Raw genomic sequence first — 23129 nt, forward strand, 5'->3', positions numbered from 1 at the left:
AAAAAACCCCAAAAATTCTCTGGGACCCCTCCCCAAAAAACCCCAAAACCTCCCCAAAAAACCCCAAAAATTCTCTGGGACCCCTCCCCAAAAAACCCCAAAATCTCCCAAAAAAAACCCCAAAATTTGGGGAGAATTTTGGGGGATTTTAGGGAGAATTTTGGGGTTTTTAGGGGAGAATTTTGGGGTTTTTTGGGGAGAATTTTGGGGGTTTTTAAGGAAGATTTTGGGGTTTTTGGGGGGAGAATTTTGGGGTTTTTGGGGGGAGAATTTTGGGGTTTTTTGGGAGAATTTTGGGGATTTTTTGGGAAGAATTTTGGGATCTTTTTTTGGGGACAATTCTGGGGGTTTTTAAGAAGATTTTTGGGGAGAATTTTGGGGGTTTTCAAGGAAGATTTTGGGGTTATTTTGGAAATTTTTTGGGGAGAATTTTTGGGGTTTTTTAAGGAAGAATTTTAGGATTTTTAGGGAGGATTTTAAGGTTTCTTTAGGAAGAATTTTGAGGATTTTTGAGGGAGAATTTTGAGGATTTTTTGGGGAGAATTTTGGGGTTTTTAAGGAAGATTTTGGGGTTTTTTGGGAAGAATTTTGAGATTTTTAGGAAGGATTTTGGGGAACTTTAGGGAGAAATTTTGGGGTTTTTTGAGGGAGAATTTTGGGGTTTTTTAGGAAGAATTTTGGGGTTTTTTAGGGAGAATTTTGGGGTTTTTTGGGAAGAATTTTGGGGGTTTTTAGGAAGAATTTTGAGTTTTTTTGAGGGAGAATTTTGGGCTTTTTGGGGACAATTTTGGGGGTTTTTAAGAAGATTTTTGGGGAGAATTTTGGGGATTTTTTGGGAGAATTTTGGGGTTTTTAAGAAGATTTTTGGGGTTTTTAGGGAGAATTTTGGGGGTTTTTAAGGAAGATTTTGGGGTTTTTAGGGAGAATTTTGGGGTTTTTTTGGGAGAATTTTGGGTTTTTTTAGGAAGAATTTTGGGTTTTTTTGGGAGAATTTTGGGGTTTTTAGGGAGAATTTTGAGGGTTTTTAAGAAGATTTTTGGGGAGAATTTTGGGGGTTTTAGGGAGAATTTTGGGGTTTTTAGGGAGAATTTTGGGGTTTTTTAAGGGAGAATTTTGGGGTTTTTTTAGGAAGGATTTTGGGGATTTTTTGGGGAGAATTTTGGGGTTTTTGGGGAGAATTTTGGGGTTTTTAAGGAAGATTTTGGGGTTTTTAGGGAGAATTTTGGGGGATTTTTTGTGGAGAATTTTGGGGGTTTTCAAGGAAGATTTTGGGGTTTTTGGGGAGAATTTTGGGGGGGGTTGAAGGAGAATTTTGGGGGTTTTTAAGAAGATTTTTGGGGAGAATTTTGGGGGTTTTTAAGGAAGATTTTGGGGTTTTTGGGGGGAGAATTTTGGGGTTATTTTGGAGTTTTTCTGGGGAGAATTTTCGGGGTTTTTAAAGGAAGATTTTGGGGTTTTTTTGGGAGAATTTTGGGGTTTTTTTAGGAAAAATTTTGGGGTTTTTTTGTGGGGGAAAATTTTGGGAAGTTTAGGGTTAATTTGGTGGTTTTTGGGTGTTTTTTGGGTGGTTTTTTGGGTGTGTTTTTTGGTGTTTTTTGTTGTTTTTCCCCTCACCTCAGCGCGGGCGCTGTGGGACTGGAAGAACACGGCCTCCTTGTGCCCGCACCTGGGGGACACAGAGCCAACAAATGTCCCCAAATGTCCCCAAATGAACCCAAAATGTCCCCAAAGTGTCCCAAGGTGGCTTTGATGTCCCAAATTGTCCCCAAATGTCCCCAAATGTCCCCAAAATGTCCCCCAATGTCCCCAAATGTCCCCAAAATTTCCCAAAATGTCCCCAAATGAACCCAAATGTCCCCAAAATGTCCCCAAATGTCCCCAAAATGTCCCCAAATGTCCCAAAATGTCCCCAAAATGTCCCCAAATGTCCCCAAAATGTCCCAAAATGTCCCCAAAATTTCCCAAAATGACCTCAAATGAACCCAAATGTCCCCAAAATGTCCCCAAATGTCCCCAAATGTCCCCAAAATGTCCCCAAATGTCCCCAATGTCCCCAATGTCCCCTAATGTCCCCCAATGTCCCCCAATGTCCCCAATGTCCCCAATGTCCCCAAATGTCCCCCAATGTCCCCAATGTCCCCAATGTCCCCCAATGTCCCCAATGTCCCCCAATGTCCCCCAATGTCCCCAAATGTCCCCAATGTCCCCAAAGTGTCCCCAAGAGTCTCTGATGTTCTCCAGGTCACCACCAAGTGTCCCCAGGTGTCCCCAGTGTCCCCCCAAATGTCCCAAGGTGGAACTCTGATGTCCCCAAATGTCCCCAAGGTGTCCCCAAAGATCTCTGATGTCCCCAAGGTGGCTTTGATGTCCCCAAGGTGTCCCCAAATGTCCCCAAGGTGGCTCTGCCATCCCCCAGATGTCCCTAAGGTGTCCCCAAGTGTCCCCAAGGTGGCTTTGATGTCCCCAAGGTGTCCCCAGATGTCCCCCAGGTCTCTCCAAGGTGTCCCCAAAGTGTCCCCAACTGTCCCCAAGGTGTCCCCAAAGATCCCTGATGTCCCCCAGGTGTCCCCAAGGTGTCCCCAAGGTGGCTCTGATGTCCCCCAGGTGTCCCCAAAGTGTCCCCAAATGACCCCAAAATTACCCCAGTGTCCCCCAATGTCCCCAAATGTCCCCAAATGTCCCCAATGTCCCCAATGTCCCCCAATGCCCCCAATGTCCCCACTGTCCCCAATGTCCCCCAGTGTCCCCAATGTCCCCCAATGTCCCCAAATGTCCCCAATGTCCCCAATGCCCCCAATGTCCCCAAATGTCCCCAATGTCCCCAATGTCCCCCAATGTCCCCCCAATGTCCCCACTGTCCCCAGTCCCCCAATGTCCCCACTGTCCCCAATGTCCCCAATGTCCCCAATGTCCCCAATGTCCCCCAACGTCCCCCAATGTCCCCGATGTCCCCAATGTCCCCAATGTCCCCAATGTCCCCAATGTCCCCCAATGTCCCCCAATGTCCCCCCAATGTCCCCGATGTCCCCAATGTCCCCAATGTCCCCAATGTCCCCAATGTCCCCCAATGTCCCCGAATGTCACCCCCCAATGTCCCCAATGTCCCCAATGTCCCCAAATGTCCCCAATGTCCCCACTGTCCCCAGGGTCACTTCTGGCACGGGTGATCCTCAGTTCGGGGCAGGGTCGGGTCCTGGGAGACGTCAGCGATGATTTGGGTCAGCTCGCTGCAAAAACACCAAAATGCACCAAAATGAACCCAAAATTAACCCAAAATTCACCCAGAATTCTCAAAAAATCCCCCCAAAAATTCCCAAGAAATTTAAAAAAAATCCACCCAAAATTCTCTAAAAATTCCCCCAAAAATTACTGACAATTCCAGAAAAATCTACCCAAAAATCTACCCAGAATTCCAGAAAAATTCATTAAATATTCCACCAAATCCACCCAGAATTCCCTAAAAATTCTCTAAAAATTCCCCAAAAAATCCACCCAGAATTCCCTAAAATCCACCCCAAAATCCACCCAAAATTCCCCCAAAAATCCACCCAAAATTCCCTAAAAATTCTCTAAAAATTCCCTAAATATTCCCCCCCCAAATTTACTTAAAATTCCAGAAAAATCCAACCAAAATTACCCCAAAAATCCCCCAAAATTCCCAAATATTCCCCAAAAATTCCCCAAAAATCCTCTCCAAAGTCCCCAAAAATCTCAAAAAATCTACCCAGAATTCCAGGAAAGTTCATTAAATATTCCCCCAAATCCACCCAGAATTCCCTAAAAATTCTCTAAAAATTCCCTAAAAATTCCCGAAAAAAATACTGAAAATTCCAGAAAAATCCGCCCAAAATTACCTTAAAAAATCCACACAAAAACCAAAAAAAATCGTCCCAAAATTCCCTAAAAATTCTCTAAAAATTCCCTAAATATTCCCCCAAAAATTTACTGAAAATTCCAGAAAAATCCACCCAAAAAATCCCCAAAAATCCACCCAAAAATCCACCCAGAATTCCCTAAAAACTCTCTCCAAAGTCCCCAAAAAATCCACCCAGGAATTCCCTATAATTGCCCCAAAATCCACCCAAAAATCCACACAAAAATCCCAAAAACTCCACCCAAAATTCCCTAAAAATTCTCTAAAAATTCCCTAAAATTCCCCAAAATTTACTGGAAATTCCAGAAAAATCTGCCCAAAATTACCTCAAAAATCCAAAAAAATCCACCCAAAATTACCTCAAAAATCCACACCAAGATTTCCCCAAAATTGACCCCAAAATTCACCCAGAATTCTCAAAAAATCCTCCAAAAATTTACGGAAAATTCCAGAAAAATCCATCCAAAAATCTACCCAGAATTCCCAAAAAATTCTCTCCAAAGTCCCCAAAAATCTCAAAAAATGTAATTTAGGGAATATTTAGGGATATTTTGGGAATATTTTGGGGATATTTTAGGGAATATTTTGGGAATATTTTGGGAATATTTTAGGGATATTTTAGGAATATTTAGGGAATATTTAGGGATATTTTGGGGATATTTTGGGATATTTTGGGCACTCACTCCACTTCGTGCGTGATCTTGTTGACGTAGATGCAGCTGTTGTCGGCCTCCTGCTGGTAATCACAGTTCCTGCACTGGGACAGACTGGGATTGACTGGGAGGGACTGGGAGGGACTGGGACAAACTGGGATGGACTGGGATTGACTGGGATGGACTGGGAGGGACTGGGAGGAGATTGGGACAAACTGGGAGGGACTGGGAGGAACTGGGATGGACTGGGAGGGGATTGGGACAAACTGGGACAAACTGGGAGGGACTGGGGTAATCACAGTTCCTGCACTGGGATAAACTGGGATGGACTGGGAGGGGACTGGGACGGACTGGGACAAACTGGGAGGAACTGGGATGGACTGGGAGGGGATTGGGGCAAACTGGGATGAACTGGGATGGACTGGGATGGACTGGGAAGGGATTGGGATCTACTGGGACAAACAGGGAGGGACTGGGAGGGGCTGGGATGGAACTGGGATAAACTGGGATGGACTGGGAGGGACTGGGAGAGGACTGGGACGGAACTGGGACAAACTGGGACAAACTGGGAGGGACTGGGGTAATCACAGTTCCTGCACTGGGATAGACTGGGATTGACTGGGAGGGACTGGGAGGGGACTGGGATCTACTGGGACAAACAGGGAGGGTCTGGGAGGGGCTGGGATGAACTGGGACAAACTGGGAGAGGACTGGGATGAATTAGAAGGGACTGGGATGAACTGGGAGGGGACTGGGAGGGACTGGGGAAATCACAGCACCTGCACTGGGATGGACTGGGATCAACTGGGAGGGACTGGGATTGACTGGGAGGGGACTGGGGCGAAACTGGGACAAACTGGGAGGGACTGGGGTAATCACAGTTCCTGCACTGGGATAAACTGGGATTGACTGGGAGGGATGGGACAAACTGGGATGGACTGGGAGGGGACTGGGAGGGACTGGAGGGGATTGGGGGGGCACTGGAAGGAGACTGGGAGGGACTGGGAGGAGATTGGAAGGGATTGGGGGGCACAGGGATAAACTGGGATGGACTGGGACAAACTGGGAGGGACTGGGGTAATCACAGTTCCTGCACTGGGATAGACTGGGATCAACTGGGAGGAACTGGGAGGGACTGGGATCAACTGGAAGGGGATTGGGACAAACTGGGATGCACTGGGAGGGGATTGGGAGGGACTGGGATGGACTGGGATGAACTGGAAGAGGACTGGGATGAACTGGGATGGACTGGGATGGACTGGGATGAACTGGGAGGGACTGGGATGAACTGGGATGAACAAGGACAGACTGGGACGGACTAGGATGGACTGGGACAAACTGGGATGAACTGGGAGGGCCCAGTCCCAGTCCCAGTCCCAGTCCCAAACTGGTCCCAGTTTGGGCACTCACAGCGTAGAGCAGGATCCGGTTCTCCTTGTCCTCCTTGGGGTACAGCATGTTGTTACTGGGCAAACTGGGATTTACTGGGAGGCTCCGGGGGGAAACTCCCGCCCTTTTCCCTCACAAAATTCCCAATTTTCCACCACAAAATTCCCTTTTTTTCACCACAAAATTCCCAATTTTCCACCACAAAAATCCCAATTTTCCACCACAAAATTCCCAATTTTCCACCATAAAATTCCCAATTTTCCACCACAAAATTCTCAATTTTCCCCCTCACAACTCCCAATATTTTTCCCCTCACAATTCCCAATTTTCTCCTCACAATTTCCGATGTTTCCCCTCACAATTCCCAAATTTTCCTTCACAATTCCCGACATGTTTCCCCTCTCAATTCCCAATTTTCCCCCTCACAACTCCGGATATTTTTTCCACAAAATTCCCAAATTTTCCCTCACAATTCCCGATGTTTCCCCTCAAAATTCCCAAATTTTTCCCCTCACAATTCCCAATTTTCTCCTCACAATTTCCGATATTTCCCCCTCACAATTCCCGATGTTTTCACTCACATTTCCCAATGTTTCCCCTTCACACCTCTCGTTTTTTCGCCCTCACAATTCCCGATATTTTTCCCCTCTCAATTCCCAATTTTCCCCCTCAAAATTCTCAATTTTCCCCCTCACAACTCCCGATATTTTTCCCACAAAATTCCAAAATTTTCTCCCTCACAATTCCCGATATGTTTCCTCTCACAATTCCCATCTTTTCACCACAAAATTCCTAACTTTCCCCTCACAATTCCCGATATTTCCCCCTCACAATTCCCATTTTTCCCCCCAAAATCCTGATACTTTTCCCTCACAATTCCCAATGTTTTCCCCTCACAATTCCCTGTATTTTTCCCCTCAAAATTCCCAAATTTTCCCTCACAACTCCCGACATGTTTCCCCTCTCAATTCCCAATTTTCCCTCCCAAAATTCTCAATTTTCCCCCTCACAATTCCCGATATTTTTCCCCTCACAATTCCCAATTTTCTCCTCACAATTTCCAATATTTCCCCCTCACAATCCCCGTTTCCCCCTCACGACTCCCGGTGTTCCCCTCACGATTCCCGCCATTCCCCGCCGCTCCCCTCTCAAAATTCTCAATTTTCCCCCTCACAACTCCCGATATTTTTCCCACAAAATTCCCAAATTTACCCCTCACAATTCCCGATGTTTCCCCTCAAAATTCCCAATATTCCCCCTCACAATCTCCGTTTTCCCCTCACGACTCCCGGTGTTCCCCTCAGGACTCCCGGTGCTCCCCTCACGATTCCCGCCATTCCCCGCTTGTCCCCCTCGCCTCTCCCGGTGCATCCCCGGCGCATTCCCGTTGTTTTCCCTCCCCCATTCCCGCTGTTTTTCCGCCCCATTCCCGTTGTTTTCCCTCCCCCATTCCCGCTGTTTGCCCGCTGTTCTCCCGCTGTTTTCCCTCACCATTCCTGGCAGAAGCGGATCCCCACGAAGCCCGGCTCGTACGCGCCGTCCCCGTCCATGGCTGCGCGGACACGCCCCTTTCCACTTCCTCCCTCATCTCATTGGTCAAAGAACCCATCAATCATTCACTTCCCAGCTTCTCATTCGCCAACCTTCCCTTAGACCCACATATGCCCTATTTCTATTGGTCGATCCTGTGAACTCCTCCCATTATTTATTTTATTGGTCCATTCACTCTCAGACACGCCCTACTCGCCTTCTTATTGGCTAAGCTTCTATTTCCCCCACGCTTTCTCTCTTCCTATTGGTCAACCCTCATTTATCCCGCCCTTTTTGCGTATATTGGGTAATTTTCTATTAGTCCCGCCTTTTCTCGATCGCTACTGGTCTGATTGCGTCACGTGACCTTATCCGCAAGCTCTGATTGGTCGCTCTCTCACCGGTCCCGGCTGTGGCGGCCCGTGAAGGTTCCAGAAGCGGCTCCGGTTCGGGCGGGCCCGGAACCGTTCGGGGCTCCCGGTCCGGGAGAACCGGAGGCTCCCGGAGGCTTCCGGAGGCTCCCGGAGGGGCTCGGGGAGCTGCCGGAGGAGCCTGGGCGTGTCCGGGGCTCCCGGTTCGGTTCCGGTGGGGCGGTACCGGCAGGGCCCGGTCGGTACCGGAGCCATGAACGGCGGCGGGACCGCGCCGGGCCCGGTGTGGCTGGCGGTGAGCAGCTCCCTGAACGCTTTCCGTGCCTGTAAACGCTTCTCGCCTTCGCTCACCATCGCCGAGCTCAAGGTACCGGAGCGGGATAAGGGAGAATGGGACCGGGATAATGGGAATGGGACAGGGATAACGGGAACGGGACCGGGATAACGGGAACGGGACCGGGATAATGGGAATGGGACTGGGAGAACGGGGATGGGATCGGGATAATGGGAATTGGACCGGCAGAATGGGAATCAGAACGGGATAATGAGAACGGGACAGTGGGAATGGGAGCGGGATCGGGATAATGGGAATGGGACCGGGATAACGGGAATGGGACCGGGATAATGGGAATGGGACCGGGATAACGGGAATGGGACCGGGATAATGGGAATGGGACCGGGATAACGGGAATGGGACCGGGATGACGAGAATGGGAACGGGATGACGGGAACAGGACCGTGGGAATGGAAATGGGACCGGGATAATGGGAACAAGACTGAGCTTGGGATAATAGGAATTGGACCGGGATAATGGGAATTGGACCGGGATAACGGGAGCAGGACTGGGATAACGGGAATGGGACTGGGATAATGGGACTGGGACTGGGGGAAGGGGAATGGGAGTGGGATAATGGGAACGGAAGAATGAGACTGGGACTGGGATAATGGAACCAGACCAGGATAAGGGGAATGGGAGTGGGAGAATGGGAACTGGGCCAGCGGGAATTGGACCGGGATAACGGGAACCAGGAGTGGGATAATGGGAATGGTTCCAGGATAATGGGACTGGGAGAATGGGAATGGGACCGGGATAACAGGAATTGGGTTGGGAGAAGGGGAATGGGACCGGGATAATGGAGACGGGATCGGGGTAATAGAAATAACAGGAATGGCATCAGGAGAACTGGAATAGGATTGGGATAATGGAACCAGACCAGAATAATGGGAATGGGACTGGGATAACGGGAATGGGACTGGGATAATGGGAATGGGACTGGGATAATGGGAATGGGACTGGGATAACGGGAATGGGACTGGGATAACGGGAATGGGAGTGGGATAAAGGAACTGGGCCGGGAGAATGGGAACTGGGCAGGGAGAACGGGAATGGGATAACGGGAACGGGAGCAGAAGAATGGGAACCAGGAGGGAGGGAATGGGAACCAGGAACCCCCAAACTGGGACTGGAACCCCAAATCCCAAACTGGGCCCACTGGGACTGCCCTGTGTCCCCTCCAGTGCAAACTGGGAGTTACTGGGACGCTCCCAATGCCATCCCCAGTGTCCCCAATGCCATCCACAATGTCCCCAGTGCCATCCCCAGTGTCCCCAATGCCATCCCCAGTGTCCCCAGTGTCCCTTTGTCCCCGCAGTGCAAGCTGGAGCTGGTGGTGGGCTCGCCGGCGTCGTGCATGGAGCTGGAGCTCTTTGGGGCCGAGGACGAGCCCTTGGGGAGCCTGGACAGCGACGAGGCCCTGCTGGGCTCCTACCCCGTCACCGACGGCTGCCGCCTGCACGTGCGTGGCACCTCTGGCACCCTGTCACCTCTGTGTCACCTCTGTGTCACCTCTGTGTCACCGGGTCACCTCTGTGTCCCTTCTGTCCTCTCTGTCCCCTCGTGGTGTCACCGACAGCTGCCGCCTGCACGTGCGTGGCACCGGGTCACTGTGTCACTTCCCGGTGTCACCTCTGTGTCACCTCTGTGTCACCTGTCTGTGCCCTCATGGTGTCACTGTGTCACTGTGTCCCCTCCCGGTGTCACCGACGGCTGCCGCCTGCACGTGCGTGGCACCTGGCACCTCTGTGTCACCTCCCTGTGTCACCTCTGTGTCACCTCCCTGTCTGTGTTCCCTCCTGGTGTCACCGGCGGCTGCCGCCTGCACGTGCGTGGCACCTCTGTGTCACCTCCCTGTCCCTTCCTGGTGTCACCTCTGGGTCACCTCTGTGTCACTGTGTCACCTCTGTGTCCATTCTGTCCTCTCTGTCCCCTCGCGGTGTCACCGACGGCTGCCGCCTGCACGTGCGTGGCACCTCTGTGTCACCTCCCTGTTCCCTCATCGTGTCACCGTGTCACTGTGTCACCTCTGTATCACCTCCCGGTGTTACCGGGTCACCTCTGTGTCACCTCCCTGTGTCACTGTGTCACCTCCCTGTCTGTGTTCCCTCCTGGTGTCACCGGCGGCTGCCGCCTGCACGTGTGTGGCACCTGTCACCTCTGTGTCACCTCCCTGTCCCCTCCCTGTCTCCTCATGGTGTCACCGGGTCACCTCTGTGTCCCTTCTGTCCTCTCTGTCCCCTCCTGGTGTCACCGACGGCTGCCACCTGCACGTACGTGGCACTTTGTCCCTCCCTGTGTCACTTTGTCCCCTCCCTGTCCTCTCCCGGTGGCACTGTGTCACTGTGTCACCTCTGTGTCACCTCCGGGTCACCTCATGGTGTCACCGGGTCACCTCTGTGTCCCTTCTGTCCTCTCTGTCCCCTCCTGGTGTCACCGACGGCTGCCGCCTGCACGTGCGTGGCACCTCTGTGTCACCTCCCGGTGTCACCGGGTCACCTCTGTGTCACCGTGTCACTGTGTCATCTCTGTCCCCTCATGGTGTCACCGTGTCACTGTGTCACCATGTCCCCTCCCGGCGTCACCGACGGCTGCTGCCTGCACGTGCGTGGCACCTCTGTGTCACCTCCCGGTGTCACCGGGTCACTGTGTCACCTCCCTGTCCCCTTCCTGTCACCTCTGTCCCCTCATGGTGTCACCGTGTCACTGTGTCATCTCCCTGTCCCCTCCTGGTGTCACCGACGGCTGCCGCCTGCACGTGCGTGGCACCCTGGCACCTCCGTGTGTCACTTTGTCCCCTCCTTGTCCCCTCCCGGTGGCACCGGGTCACCTCTGTGTCCCCTCCCTGTGTCACCTTTCTGTGCCATCATAGTGGCACCGTGTCACTGTGTCACCCTGTCCCCTCCTGGTGTCACCGACAGCTGCCACTTGCACGTGCGTGGCACCCTGTCACCTCTGTGTCACCGTGTCCCCTCCCGGTGGCACCCTGTCACCTCTGTGTCACCTTCCGGTGTCACCGGGTCACCTCTGTGTCACCGTGTCACCTCCCTGTCCCCTTCCTGTCCCCTCATGGTGACAGTGTGTCACTGTGTCACCTCCCGGTGTCACTGTGTCACCTCCCTGTCCCCTCCCTGTCTCCTCATGGTGATAGCGTGTCACTGTGTCCCCTCCCTGTGTCACCGTGTCACCTCTGTGTCCCCTCCTGGTGTCACTGGCGGCTGCCGCCTGCACGTGCGTGGCACCGGGTCACCTCTGTGTCACCTCCCTGTCACCTCCCTGTCACCTCCCTGTCCTCTCATGGTGACAGCGTGTCACTGTGTCCCCTTCCGGTGTCACCGTGTCACCTCTGTGTCACCTCCCTGTGGCACCGTGTCACCTCCCTGTCTGTGTTCCCTCCTGGTGTCACCGACGGCTGCCGCCTGCACGTGCGTGGCACCTCTGTGTCATCTCCCTGTCCCTTCCTGGTGTCACCTCTGTGTCACCTCTGTGTCCCTTCTGTCCTCTCTGTCCCCTCGCGGTGTCAGCGACGGCTGCCGCCTGCACATACGTGGCACCCTGGCACCGTGGCACCCTGTCACCTCTGTGTCACCTCTGTGTCACCTCCCGGTGTCACCGGGTCACCTCTGTGTCCCTTCTGTCCTCTCTGTCCCCTCGCGGTGTCACCGTGTCATCTCTGTGTCCTCTCCCGGCATCACCGTGTCACCTCTCAGTCCCCTTATGGTGGCATTGACGGCTGCCGCGTGCACGTGCGTGTCACTTCTGTGTCACCTCTGTGTCGCCTCCCTGTGCCCTCATAGTGGCACCGTGTCACTGTGTCACCGTGTCCCCTCCCGGTGTCAGCGATGGCTGCCACATGCACATGTGTGTCACCGTGTCGCCTCTGTGTCCCTCCCTGTGGCACCGTGTCATCTCTGTGATCTCTCCCGGTGTCACTGTGTCACCTCCCTGTCTGTGTCGCCTCCTGGTGTCATCGTGTCACCTCTGTGTCCTCTCCCGGTGTCACTGTGTCATCTCCCTGTCCCCTCCTGGTGTAACCGGCGGCTGCCGCCTGCACGTGCGTGGCACCCTGTCACGGTGTCACCTCCCGGTGTCACCGGGTCACCTCTGTGTCCCTTCTGTCCTCTCTGTCCCCTCGCGGTGTCAGCGACGGCTGCTGCCTGCACGTGCGTGGCACCCTGGCACCTCTGTGTTACCATGTCATCTCCCTGTCCCCTCATGGTGACACTGGTCACCTCTGTGTCACCTCATGGTGTCACTGTGTCACCATGTCACCTCCCTGTCCCCTTCTGGTGTCACCTCCCTGTGGCACTGTGTCACCTCTCTGTCTGTGTCCCCTCCTGGTGTCACCGACGGCTGCTGCCTGCACGTGCGTGGCACCCTGTCACCTCTGTGTCACTGTGTCCCCTTCCTGTCCTCTCCCTGTCACCTCTGTCCCCTCATGGTGTCACCGTGTCACTGTGTTACCTCCCTGTCCCCTCCCTGTGTCACCTCTGTGTCACCTCATGGTGTCACTGTGTCACCGTGTCACCATGTCACCTCCCTGTCCCCTTCCGGTGTCACCTCCCTGTGGCACCGTGTCACTCCCTGTCCCCTCCTGGTGTCACTGACGGCTGCCGCCTGCACGTGCATGTCACCGTGTCGCCGTGTCACCTCCCGTGTCACCGGGTCACCTCTGTGTCACCTCCCTGTCCCCTCCCGGTGTCACTGTGTCACCTCTGTGTCCCTTCTGTCCTCTCTGTCCCCTCGTGGTGTCACCGACAGCTGCCGCCTGCACGTGCTTGGCACCTCTGTGTCACCTCTGTGTCACCTCCCGGTGTCACCGGGTCACCTCTGTGTCCCTTCTGTCCTCTCCGTCCCCTCGCGGTGTCACCGACGGCTGCCGCCTGCACGTGCGTGGCATCTCTGTGTCACCTCTGTGTCACTTTGTCCCCTCCCTGTCCCCTCCCGGTGGCACCGTGTCACCGTGTCACCTCTGTGTCCCTTCTGTCCTCTCTGTCCCCTCGTGGTGTCACCGACGGCTGCCGCCTGCACATGCATGGCACCCTGTCACCGTGTCCCCTCCCTGTGTCACCTCTATGTCACCTCTCTGTGCCATCGTAGTGACACCGTGTCACTGTGTCACCATGTCCCCTCCTGGTGTCACCGATGGCTGCCGCCTGCACGTGCGTGGCACCTGTCACCTCTGTGTCACCGTGTCACTTCCCTGTCCTCTCCCTGTCCTCTCATGGTGACAGCGTGTCACCGTGTCACCTCCCTGTGGCACCGTGTCACCTCCCAGTCCCCTCCCGGCGTCACCGTGTCACCTCTGTGATCTCTCCCGGTGTCACGGTGTCACCTTGTCCCCTCCCTGTCCCCTTATGGTGTCACCGTGTCACCTCTGTGTCACCTCCCTGTCTGTGTCCCGTCCTGGTGTCACTGACAGCTGCCGCCTGCACGTGCGTGGCACCCTGGCACCTCCCTGTCACCTCTGTGTCACCTCTGTGTCACCGGGTCACCTCTGTGTCCCTTCTGTCCTCTCTGTCCCCTCGTGGTGTCACCGACAGCTGCCGCCTGCACGTGCGTGGCACCTGGCACCTCTGGGTCACCTCTGTGTCACCTCTGTGTCACCTCCCGGTGTCACCGGGTCACCTCTGTGTCACCGTGTCACCTCCCTGTCCCCTTCCTGTCCCCTCTCGGTGTCACTTTGTTCCCTCCGTGTCTCCTCCTGTGTCACTTTGTCCCCTCCCGGTGTCACTTTGTCCCCTCTGTGTCTCCTCCTGGTGTCACTGGGGTGGGGGTGGAATTGAGTGACAGTGCCACCCCGAGTGACGACACAGTGCCACCCCCTAAGTGACAATGCCACCCCCACAGGTTACAGTGCCACCCCCACAGGTGACAATGACAATGCCACTCCCTAAGTGACAATGCCACCCCCTGTGTGACAGTGACAATGCCCCCCCACAGGTGACAATGACACAGTGCCACCCCACAGGTGACAATGACACAATGCCACCCCCTCAGTGACAATGACAATGCCACTCCCTCAGTGACAATGCCACCCCCACAGGTGACAATGACACAGTGACACCCCCACAGGTGACAGTGACAATGCCACCCCACAGGTGACAATGACAGTGCCACCCCCTGTGTGACAATGCCACCCCCACAGGTGACAGTGACAATGCCACCCCACAGGTGACAATGACAATGTGTCACCCACAGGTGACAATGACAATGCCACTCCTTGTGTGACAATGACAATGCCACCCCACAGGTGACAGTGCCACCCCATGTGTGACAATGACAATGCCCCCCCACAGGTGACAATGACAATGCCACTCCCTCAGTGACAATGCCACCCCCACAGGTGACAATGACAATGCCACCCCCTGTGTGACAGTGACAATGCCCCCCCACAGGTGACAATGACAATGCCACCCCCTGTGTGACAGTGACACAGTGCCCCCCCACAGGTGACAGTGACAATGCCCCCCCACAGGTGACAATGACACAGTGCCACCCCACAGGTGACAGTGACAATGCCCCCCCACAGGTGACAATGACAATGTGTCACCCACAGGTGACAGACCGCAGCGGCGCCCGGGCCGGGCAGTTCGAGGATCTGTCCCAGGTGGCCAAGTACGAGATGGCCGAGAGTGACTACGACAAGAGGACAGGTGGCACTGGGGACACTGGGGACACTGGGGACACTGGGGGGGGTTGGGGACATTGGGGACATTGGGGACACTGGAGATGTTTGGGGACACTGGGGGTGTTGGTGACATTGGGGACACTGGGGACATTGGGGACACTGGGGACATTGGGGACACTGGGGGATTGGGGTGGTTGGGGACATTGGGGGGGGTTGATGACATTGGGGACATTGGGGGTGTTGGGGACACTGGGGACATTGGGGACATCGGGGACATTTGGGGACATTGAGGACATCACGGACATTGGGGGTGTTGGGGACATTGGGAGGGTTGGGGACATTGGGGACATCACGGACATTGGGGACATTGGGGACACTGGGGGGGTTGGTGACATTGGGGACACTGGGGACATTGGGGGTGTTGGGGACACTGGAGATGTTTGGGGACATTGGGGATGTTGAGGACATTGGGGACACTGGGGACGTTGGGGACACTGGGGGTGTTGGGGACATTGGGGACATTGGGGACACTGGGGGGGTTGGGGACTGTGGGGACATTGAGGGATTGGGGACACTGGAGATGTTTGGGGACATTGGGGATGTTTGAGGACATTGGGGACACTGGGGACATTGGGATGTTGGGGACATTGGAGATGTTTGGGGACATTGGAGATGTTTGGGGACATTGGAGGGGTTGGGGACATTGAGGGGGTGTCGAGGACATTGGGGACATCAAGGGGTTGGGGACATTGAGGACATTGGGGGCATTTGAGATGTTGGGGACATTGGGGATGTCGAGGACATCGAGGACATTGGGGACATCGAGGGGTTGGGGACATTGGAGATGTTTGGGGACATTGGAGGTGTTGGGGACATTGGGGACATTCGGGACATTCGGGACATTGAGGGTTGGGGACGTTGGGGACATTGAAGATGTTTGGGATATTGGGGACATGGAGGGTGTTGGGGACATTGGGGACACTGGAGATGTTTGGGGACATTGGGGACACTGAGGGTGTTGGGGACAACGAGGACATCAGGGGACATTGAGGGTTTGGGGACATTGGGGACAATGGAGAAGGAGGAATAGGAATGGAAATAGGAATAGGAATGGGACCAGGAGGGACACCGGGGTGTCCCTGTCCCCAAAGTGCCACCCCTGATGTCCCCTGGGTGTCCCCACGGGGTCCTGGGGCTGCTGGGACCGGGAACAGAACCGGGAATGGGAACAGAACTGGGAATGGGAAGGGGAACAGGATCGGGAATAGGAACAGGAACAAGACCAGGAACTGGAGTGGGAACAGGAGCGGGACCAGCGTGTCCCTGTCCCCAAAGTGCCACCCCTGATGTCCCCTGGGTGTCCCCACGGGGTCCCTGCATTCCTGGGGCTGCTGGGACCGGGAATGGGAACCGGAATAGGGCCGGGAATGGGATCAGGATCGGGAATAGGAACAGGAACAAGACCAGGAACTGGAATGGGAGCAGGATCAGGAACAGGAGCGGGACCAGCGTGTCCCTGTCCCCAAAGTGCCACCCCTGATGTCCCCTGGGTGTCCCCACAGAGTCCTGGGGCTGCTGGGACCGGGAATGGGACCGGGAATGGGACCAGAAATGGGACCGGGAATGGGAAGGGGAACAGGAACAAGACCAGGAACTGGAATGGGAACAGGAACGGGATCAGGAACAGGAGGCGGACCAGCGCGTCCCTGTCCCCAAAGTGCCACCCCTGATGTCCCCTGGGTGTCACCATGGAATCCTGGGGCTGCTGGGACCGGGATCGGGACCGGGAATGGGATCAGAAATGGGACCGGGAATGGAAATGGGAACAGGAACAAGACCAGGAACTGGAGTGGGAACAGGAGCGGGAATAGGAACAGGAACAAGACCAGGAACTGGAGTGGGAACAGGAGCGGGACCAGCGTGTCCCTGTCCCCACAGTGCCACCCCTGATGTCCCCTGGGTGTCACCACAGAGTCCCTGAGATCCTGGGGCTGCTGGGACCGGGAATGGGATCAGGAAAGGGATCAGGACCGGGAATAGGAACGGGAACAAGACCAGGAGCTGGAATGGGAGCAGGAGTGGGACTGGGACAGGAAAGGGACTGGGACCAGCGTGTCCCCAAAGTGCCACCCCTGATGTCCCCTGGGTGTCCCCACGGGGTCCTGGGGCTGCTGGGACCGGGAATGGGAAGGGGAATGGGAACAGAACCGGGAATGGGACCAGAAATGGGACCGGGAATGGGAAGGGGAACAGGAGCGGGAATAGGAACAGGAACAAGACCAGGAACTGGAGTGGGAACAGGAACGGGATCAAGAACAGGAGCGGGACCAGCGTGTCCCTGTCCCCACAGTGCCACCCCTGATGTCCCCTGGGTGTCCCCACGGGGTCCCTGAGCTCCTGGGGCTGCTGGGACCGGGAATGGGATCAGGACCGGGAATGGGACAGGATTGGGAATAGGAACGGGAGCAAGACCAGGAACTGGAATGGGAGCAGGAGCGGGAACAGGAACGGGATCAAGAACAGGAGCAGGACCAGCGTGTCCCTGTCCCCAAAGTGCCACCCCTGATGTCCCCTGGGTGTCACCACGGGGTCCTGGGGCTGCTGGGGCTGCTGGGATTGGGAACGGGATCAGGAAAGGGATCAGGACCGGGAATGGGACAGGATTGGGAATAGGAACAGAACCAGGAATGGGAACAGAAATGGAACTGGGAGTGGGAACAGAACTGGGAATAGAACCGGGAATAGGATCAGAAATGGGACCGGGAATGGGATCAGGAAAGGGATCAGGACCGGGAATAGGAACGGGAAAAAGACCAGGAGCTGGAATGGGAGCGGGAGCGGGATTGGGGACAGGAAGGGGACCGAGACCAGTTTGTCCCCAAAGTGCCACCCCTGATGTCCCCTGGGTGTCACCACGGGGTCCTGGGGCTGCTGGGACCGGGAACAGAACCAGAAATGGGACCGGGAATGGGAACAGATCCGGAATCAGGAACGGGAATAGGAACAGGAGCAAGACCAGGAACTGGAGTGGGAGCAGGAGTGGGAACAGGAACGGGATCAGGAACAGGAGCGGGACCAGCGTGTCCCTGTCCCCAGAGCGCCACCCCTGATGTCCCCTGGGTGTTGTCCCCGCAGAGTCGGTGCGCTCGTTCCTGCGGCAGCGCTCGTGGGGCCGCTGGGACCGGGAATGGGACCGGGAATGGGAGCAGAAACGGGACCGGGAATGGGAAGGGGAACAGGAACAAGACCAGGAACTGGAGTGGGAACAGGAACGGGATCAAGAACAGGAGCGGGAACAGGAACGGGATTAAGAATAGGAACGGGACCAGCGCGTCCCTGTCCCCAGCGCGCCACCCCTGATGTCCCCTGGGTGTTGTCCCCGCAGAGTCGGTGCGCTCGTTCCTGCGGCAGCGCTCGTGGGGCCGCTGGGACCGGCAGCGGGAGGAGGAGCGGCAGCGGCAGCGGGAGCAGCAGCGGGAGCGCGAGGCGGCGGCGGCGGCCGCGCTGCCGCTGGGGGCGCGCTGCGAGGTTCGGGTGCCGGGGCAGCCGTGCCGGAGGGGCAGCGTCGCCTTCGTGGGTGCGTGTGGGGCTGCGGCACCGCGTTGTCAACGCTTTGTCGCCTTTTATGTGGGTTTTTTGTGATTTTTTTTGTGGTTTTTTGTTATTTTTTGGTGGGGTTTTTTGTGATTTTTTGTGATATTTTGGTGGGGTTTTTGGGTTTTTTTTTGGATTTTTTTTGTGATTTTTGGTGGGTTTTTTTGTGATTTTTTTCGCGGTTTATTTGTGGTTATTTCGCGTTTTTTTGTGATTTTTTGTAGATTTTTGTGGGGTTTTTGTGGTTTATTTGTGGTTTTTTCACGGTTTTTTAAATGTTTTTTTTGTAGTTTTTTGGTGGGTTTTTTCGTGGTTTTTTTGGTGGGTTTTTTTGTGATATGTTTTGTGGGTTTTTTGTGGTTTTTTCGGTGTTTTTTTGTGATTTTTTTTGTGATATTTTGGTGGGTTTTTTGTGTTTTTTTTGTGGGTTTTTTTCGCAGTTTATTTGTGGTTATTTCGCGGTTTTTTGTGATTTTTTGTGAATTTTGGTGGGTTTTTAAGTGGGTTTTTTTTGCGGTTTATTTGTGGTTTTTTGGTGGTTTTTTGTGGGTTTTTTTGTGGGTTTTTTGTGATTTTTTGTGGGTTTTTTTGTGATTTTTTTGGTGGGTTTTTTGAGGGTTTTTTTGACCTTTTTTTGGTGGGGTTTTTCACATTTTTTTGTGTTTTTTTGTGGGTTTTTTGTGATTTTTTTGTGTTTTTTTGTGGTTTGTTAGTGGGTTTTTTTGTGGGTTTTTTGTGATTTTTTCGCGGGTTTTTTGTGATTTTTTGTGATATTTTTGCGTTTTTTTGTGTTTTTTTTTGTTTTTTTTTGTGGGTTTTTTGTGATTTTTTGTGGGGTTTTTTTGTGGTTTCTTTGGTGGCTTTTTTGTGACTTTTTGTGATTTTTTGTGGGTTTTTTGTGACGTTTTTTGTGTTTTTTCACTTTTTTTGGTGGTTTTTTCACTTTTTTTGGTGTTTTTTCATTTTGTTTTTTTTTTTTTTCTTTTCACTTTTTTTTGTGGTTTTATTCACCATTTTTTTAATGTTTCTTTCTCTCTTTCCCCCGAAGGTGAGACGGATTTTAAGCCGGGGATTTGGGTGGGGGTCCGCTACGATGAACCGCTGGGCAAGCACGATGGAAGGTGAGGGGGATTTGGGGGGTCCTGGAGGGATTTTGGGAGGTTCTGAATGGATTTTGGGGGGTCCTGAAGGGATTTGGGGGGTCCTGGATGGATTTTGGGGGGTCCTGGATGGATTTTGAGGGGTCCAGGAGGGATTTTGGGGGTCCTGAGTGGATTTTGGGGGGTCCTGGATGGATTTTGAGGGGTTCTGGAGGGATTTTGGGGGGTCCTGAAGGGATTTTGGGGGTCCTGGATGGATTTTGGGGGGTCCTGGGGGATTTTGGGGGGTCCTGGAGGGATTTTGGGGGGTCCTGAATGGATTTTGGGGGGTCCTGGGGGGATTTTGGGGGTCCTGGAGGGATTTTGGGGGGTCCTGAATGGATTTTGGGGGTCCTGAGTGGATTTTGGGAGGTCCTGAAGGGATTTTGAGGGGTCCTGGAGGGATTTTTGGGGGGATTTGGGGGAGTTTAGGGGGTCCTGGAGCAGTTCCAGGGGGATTTTGGGGGGTCCTGGAGGGTTTTGAGAGGATTTGGGGTTCTGGGGGAAAATTTGGGGGATTTTGGGGGGGTTTTTGGGGTCCCTGGAGGGATTTTTGGGGGATCTGGGGGGGTCCTGAAGGGGTTTGGGGGGTCCTGGAGGGGATTTTGGGGGATCCTGGAGGGTTTTGGAAGGATTTTGGGGAGTTTGGGGGATTTTGGGGGGTTTTGAGAGGTTCTGGATGGATTTCAGGGGGATTTTGGGGTTTTTTTGGGGGGATTTTGGGGAGCTTTCGGGGGTCCCGTAGGGGTTTGGGGAGGATTTGTGGGGAATTTGGGGCGTTTTGGGGGGATTTTTGGGGGTTCTGGAGGAGTTTTGAGAGGTTCTGGAGGGGTTTTAGGGGATTCTGAAGGGATTTGGGGGATCCTGGAGGGGTTTGGGAGGGTTCTATTTTTTTTCTCTCTTATCTCTCTCCCTTATCTCTCTCCCTTATCTCTCATCACTTATCTATTATCTCTTATCCCTTATCTATTATGTCTTATCTCTCTCCCTTATCTCTCATCACTTATCTATTATCTCTTATGCCTCTCTCTTATCCCTTATCTATTATCTCTTATATCTCTTCCTTACCTCTTATCTCTTAAATCTTATCTCTTATATCTTATCTGTTATCTCTCTCTTATCTCCATCTCCTATCTCCTATCTCTCTCCCTTATCACTTATCTCTTATCTCTTATCTCTTATCTCTCTCCCTTATTTCTTATCTCTTGTCTCTTATCTCTTATCTCTTATCTATTATCTCTCTCCCATATCCCTTATCCCTTATGTCTCTTATCTCTCATCTCTCATCTCTTATCTCTTATCTCTCTCCCTCTTATCTCTTATCTCTTATCTCTCACTTATATCTTATATCTTATATCTTATATCTTATCTCTTATCTCTTATATCTTATCTCTTATCTCTCGCCATTCTCTTATCTATTATCTTTTATCTCTATCTCTCTCCCTTATCTCTTATCTATCTCCCTTATACCTTATCCCTTATCTCTTATCTCTTATCTCTTATATCTCTCCCTTATCTCTCCCCATTATCTCTCATCTCTTATCTCTCTTTATCTCTTATCTATATCTCTTATCTCTTATCTCTCTCCCTTATTTCTTATATCTTATCTCTTATCTCTCATCTCATATATTTTATATATATTACCTATTATCTATTACATATTATAAATTATATATATATTATATATATTATATTATATATTATATATTATATATTATATATTATACATTATACATTATATATTATACATTATACATTATACATTATACATTATACATTATACATTATCCATTATATATTATACATTACATATTATATATTATATATTATGTATTATATATTATGTATTATATATTATCTCTCTCCCTTATCTCTTATCTCTTATATATTATGTCTCTCCCTTATATCTTATATCTTATATCTTATATCTTATATCTTGTATCTTATCTATTATCTGTTATCTCCTTATCTCTTATCTCTCCTCTTACCTGTTTTTTATATATATATATAATATAGATATTATATATTATATATTATATATTATATATTATATATTATATCTTGTATATTGTATATTGTATATTGTATATTATATCTTGTATATTGTATATTGTATATTATCTCTCCCCCTTATCTCTTATCTGTTATATATATGTATATAATAAATATATTTTATATTATATGTTATATATTCTATATTCTATATTCTATATTCTATATTCTATGTTCTCTATTCTATATTCTATATTATCTCTCTCCCTTATCTCCAATCTCTTATCTCTCTCCCATCCCCCAGCGTTGGTGGCCGCCGTTATTTCGAGTGTCCCCCCAAGTTCGGGGCCTTCGTTCGCCCCCACCAGGTCACGGTCGGAGATTTCCCGCCCGAGGACGACGGCCTGGACGAGCTCTGAGCGCGAAAAATTCCCGAAAAAAATTCCCGAAATTCCCAAAAATCCCGGAGCTTTTCCCGCCTTTTTTTTTTGGGAAAAAAGTCGCAAAAAAATCGCCAAAAAACAGAGCAAAATTCGCTGTTTTCGTCTCGTTTTTGAGGGGGGAAAATGGGAAAAAATTGGGGAGGTTTGGGGGGATGGCAGAATGCCCAAAATTATCCCAGGAATTCCTCACAGAATTCCCAAAATTCCCAAAGTTATCCCAAAAGTATCCTGAAATTCCCTCCTGGATCCCAAAATTATCACAAAATTTATTACAGAATTTCCAAAATTTGCCCAAAAATTTCTCCTGGAATTCCCAAAATTATCCCAAAATTCCTTTTGGGATTCCCAAAATTATTCCCCAAATTCATCCCAAAATTCCTCACAGAATTCCCAAAATTGTCCCATAATTACCCCAAAATTTCCTTCCTGGATCCCAAAATTATCCCAAAATTCTTTAAATTTGCCCAAAAATTTCTCCTGGAATTCCCAAAATTATCCCAAAATTCCCTCCAGGATCCCAAAATTCCCAAATTTCCTTTTGGGATTCCCAAAATTATCCCATAATTCCTCTCAAATTCCCAAATTCATCCCAAAATTCCTCTCAAATTCACCAAAATTATCCCAAAATTATCCCAAAATTCCCTCCTGGATCCAAATTTATCACAAAATTCTTTAAATTCGCCCAAAAATTTCTCCTGGAATTCCCAAAATTATCCCAAAATTCCCTCCAGGATCCCAAAATTCCCCAAATTTTCCCAAAATTCCCTCCAGGATCCCAAAATTCCCAAATTTCCTTTTGGGATTCCCAAAATTATTCCCCAAATTTCCTTCAGGATTCCCCAAATTCATCCCAAAATTCCTCTCAAATTCCCAAAATGATCCCAAAATTCCTCACAGAATTCCAAAAGTTATCCCAAAATTATCCCAAAATTCCTCACAGAATTCCCAAAATTCCCAAAGTTATCCCAAAAGTATCCTGAAATTCCCTCCTGGATCCCAAAATTCTCCCAAAATTCTTTAAATTCGCCCAAAAATTTCTCCTGGAATTCCCGAAATTATCCAAAATTCCCAAAATTCCCAAAATATTCCCAAAATTTTCCCAAAATTCCCAAAAATTTCCCCCCGGCCCCTCCAGCTCTGCCCCACGTTGGGCACAAAAGGGGGCGTGGCTTCATTGTG

General features: G+C 51.5%; 2 protein-coding genes across 2 annotated transcripts; one reads left to right on the forward strand and one right to left on the reverse strand.

Moving 5' to 3' along the window:
* Nucleotides 1–1614: 1614 nt before the first annotated feature.
* On the reverse strand, nucleotides 1615–7479 carry POLR2I (RNA polymerase II subunit I; the record flags this gene model as incomplete). The annotated part of the gene is made up of 5 exons (XM_064738233.1): nucleotides 7408–7479; nucleotides 5938–5992; nucleotides 4558–4631; nucleotides 3153–3227; nucleotides 1615–1666 (listed from the first exon to the last, which is right to left on the reverse strand). Coding segments are annotated over exons 1-5 (315 nt in total), but the record flags the coding sequence as incomplete, so codon positions are not given.
* A 367-nt stretch (nucleotides 7480–7846) lies between these two features.
* Nucleotides 7847–22044, forward strand: TBCB (tubulin folding cofactor B). Its single transcript, XM_064738234.1, has 6 exons — nucleotides 7847–8184; nucleotides 9470–9613; nucleotides 14711–14807; nucleotides 18168–18359; nucleotides 19425–19497; nucleotides 21812–22044. The coding sequence occupies exons 1-6, from the start codon at nucleotides 8071–8073 to the stop codon at nucleotides 21924–21926; spliced, it is 735 nt and encodes a 244-aa protein (XP_064594304.1). The 5' UTR covers nucleotides 7847–8070; the 3' UTR covers nucleotides 21927–22044.
* Nucleotides 22045–23129: the final 1085 nt, after the last annotated feature.

The sequence above is a fragment of the Zonotrichia leucophrys genome, unplaced genomic scaffold (assembly GCF_028769735.1).
Source record: "Zonotrichia leucophrys gambelii isolate GWCS_2022_RI unplaced genomic scaffold, RI_Zleu_2.0 Scaffold_226_81349, whole genome shotgun sequence".
In the NCBI taxonomy this organism is placed as follows: Eukaryota; Metazoa; Chordata; class Aves; order Passeriformes; family Passerellidae; genus Zonotrichia; species Zonotrichia leucophrys.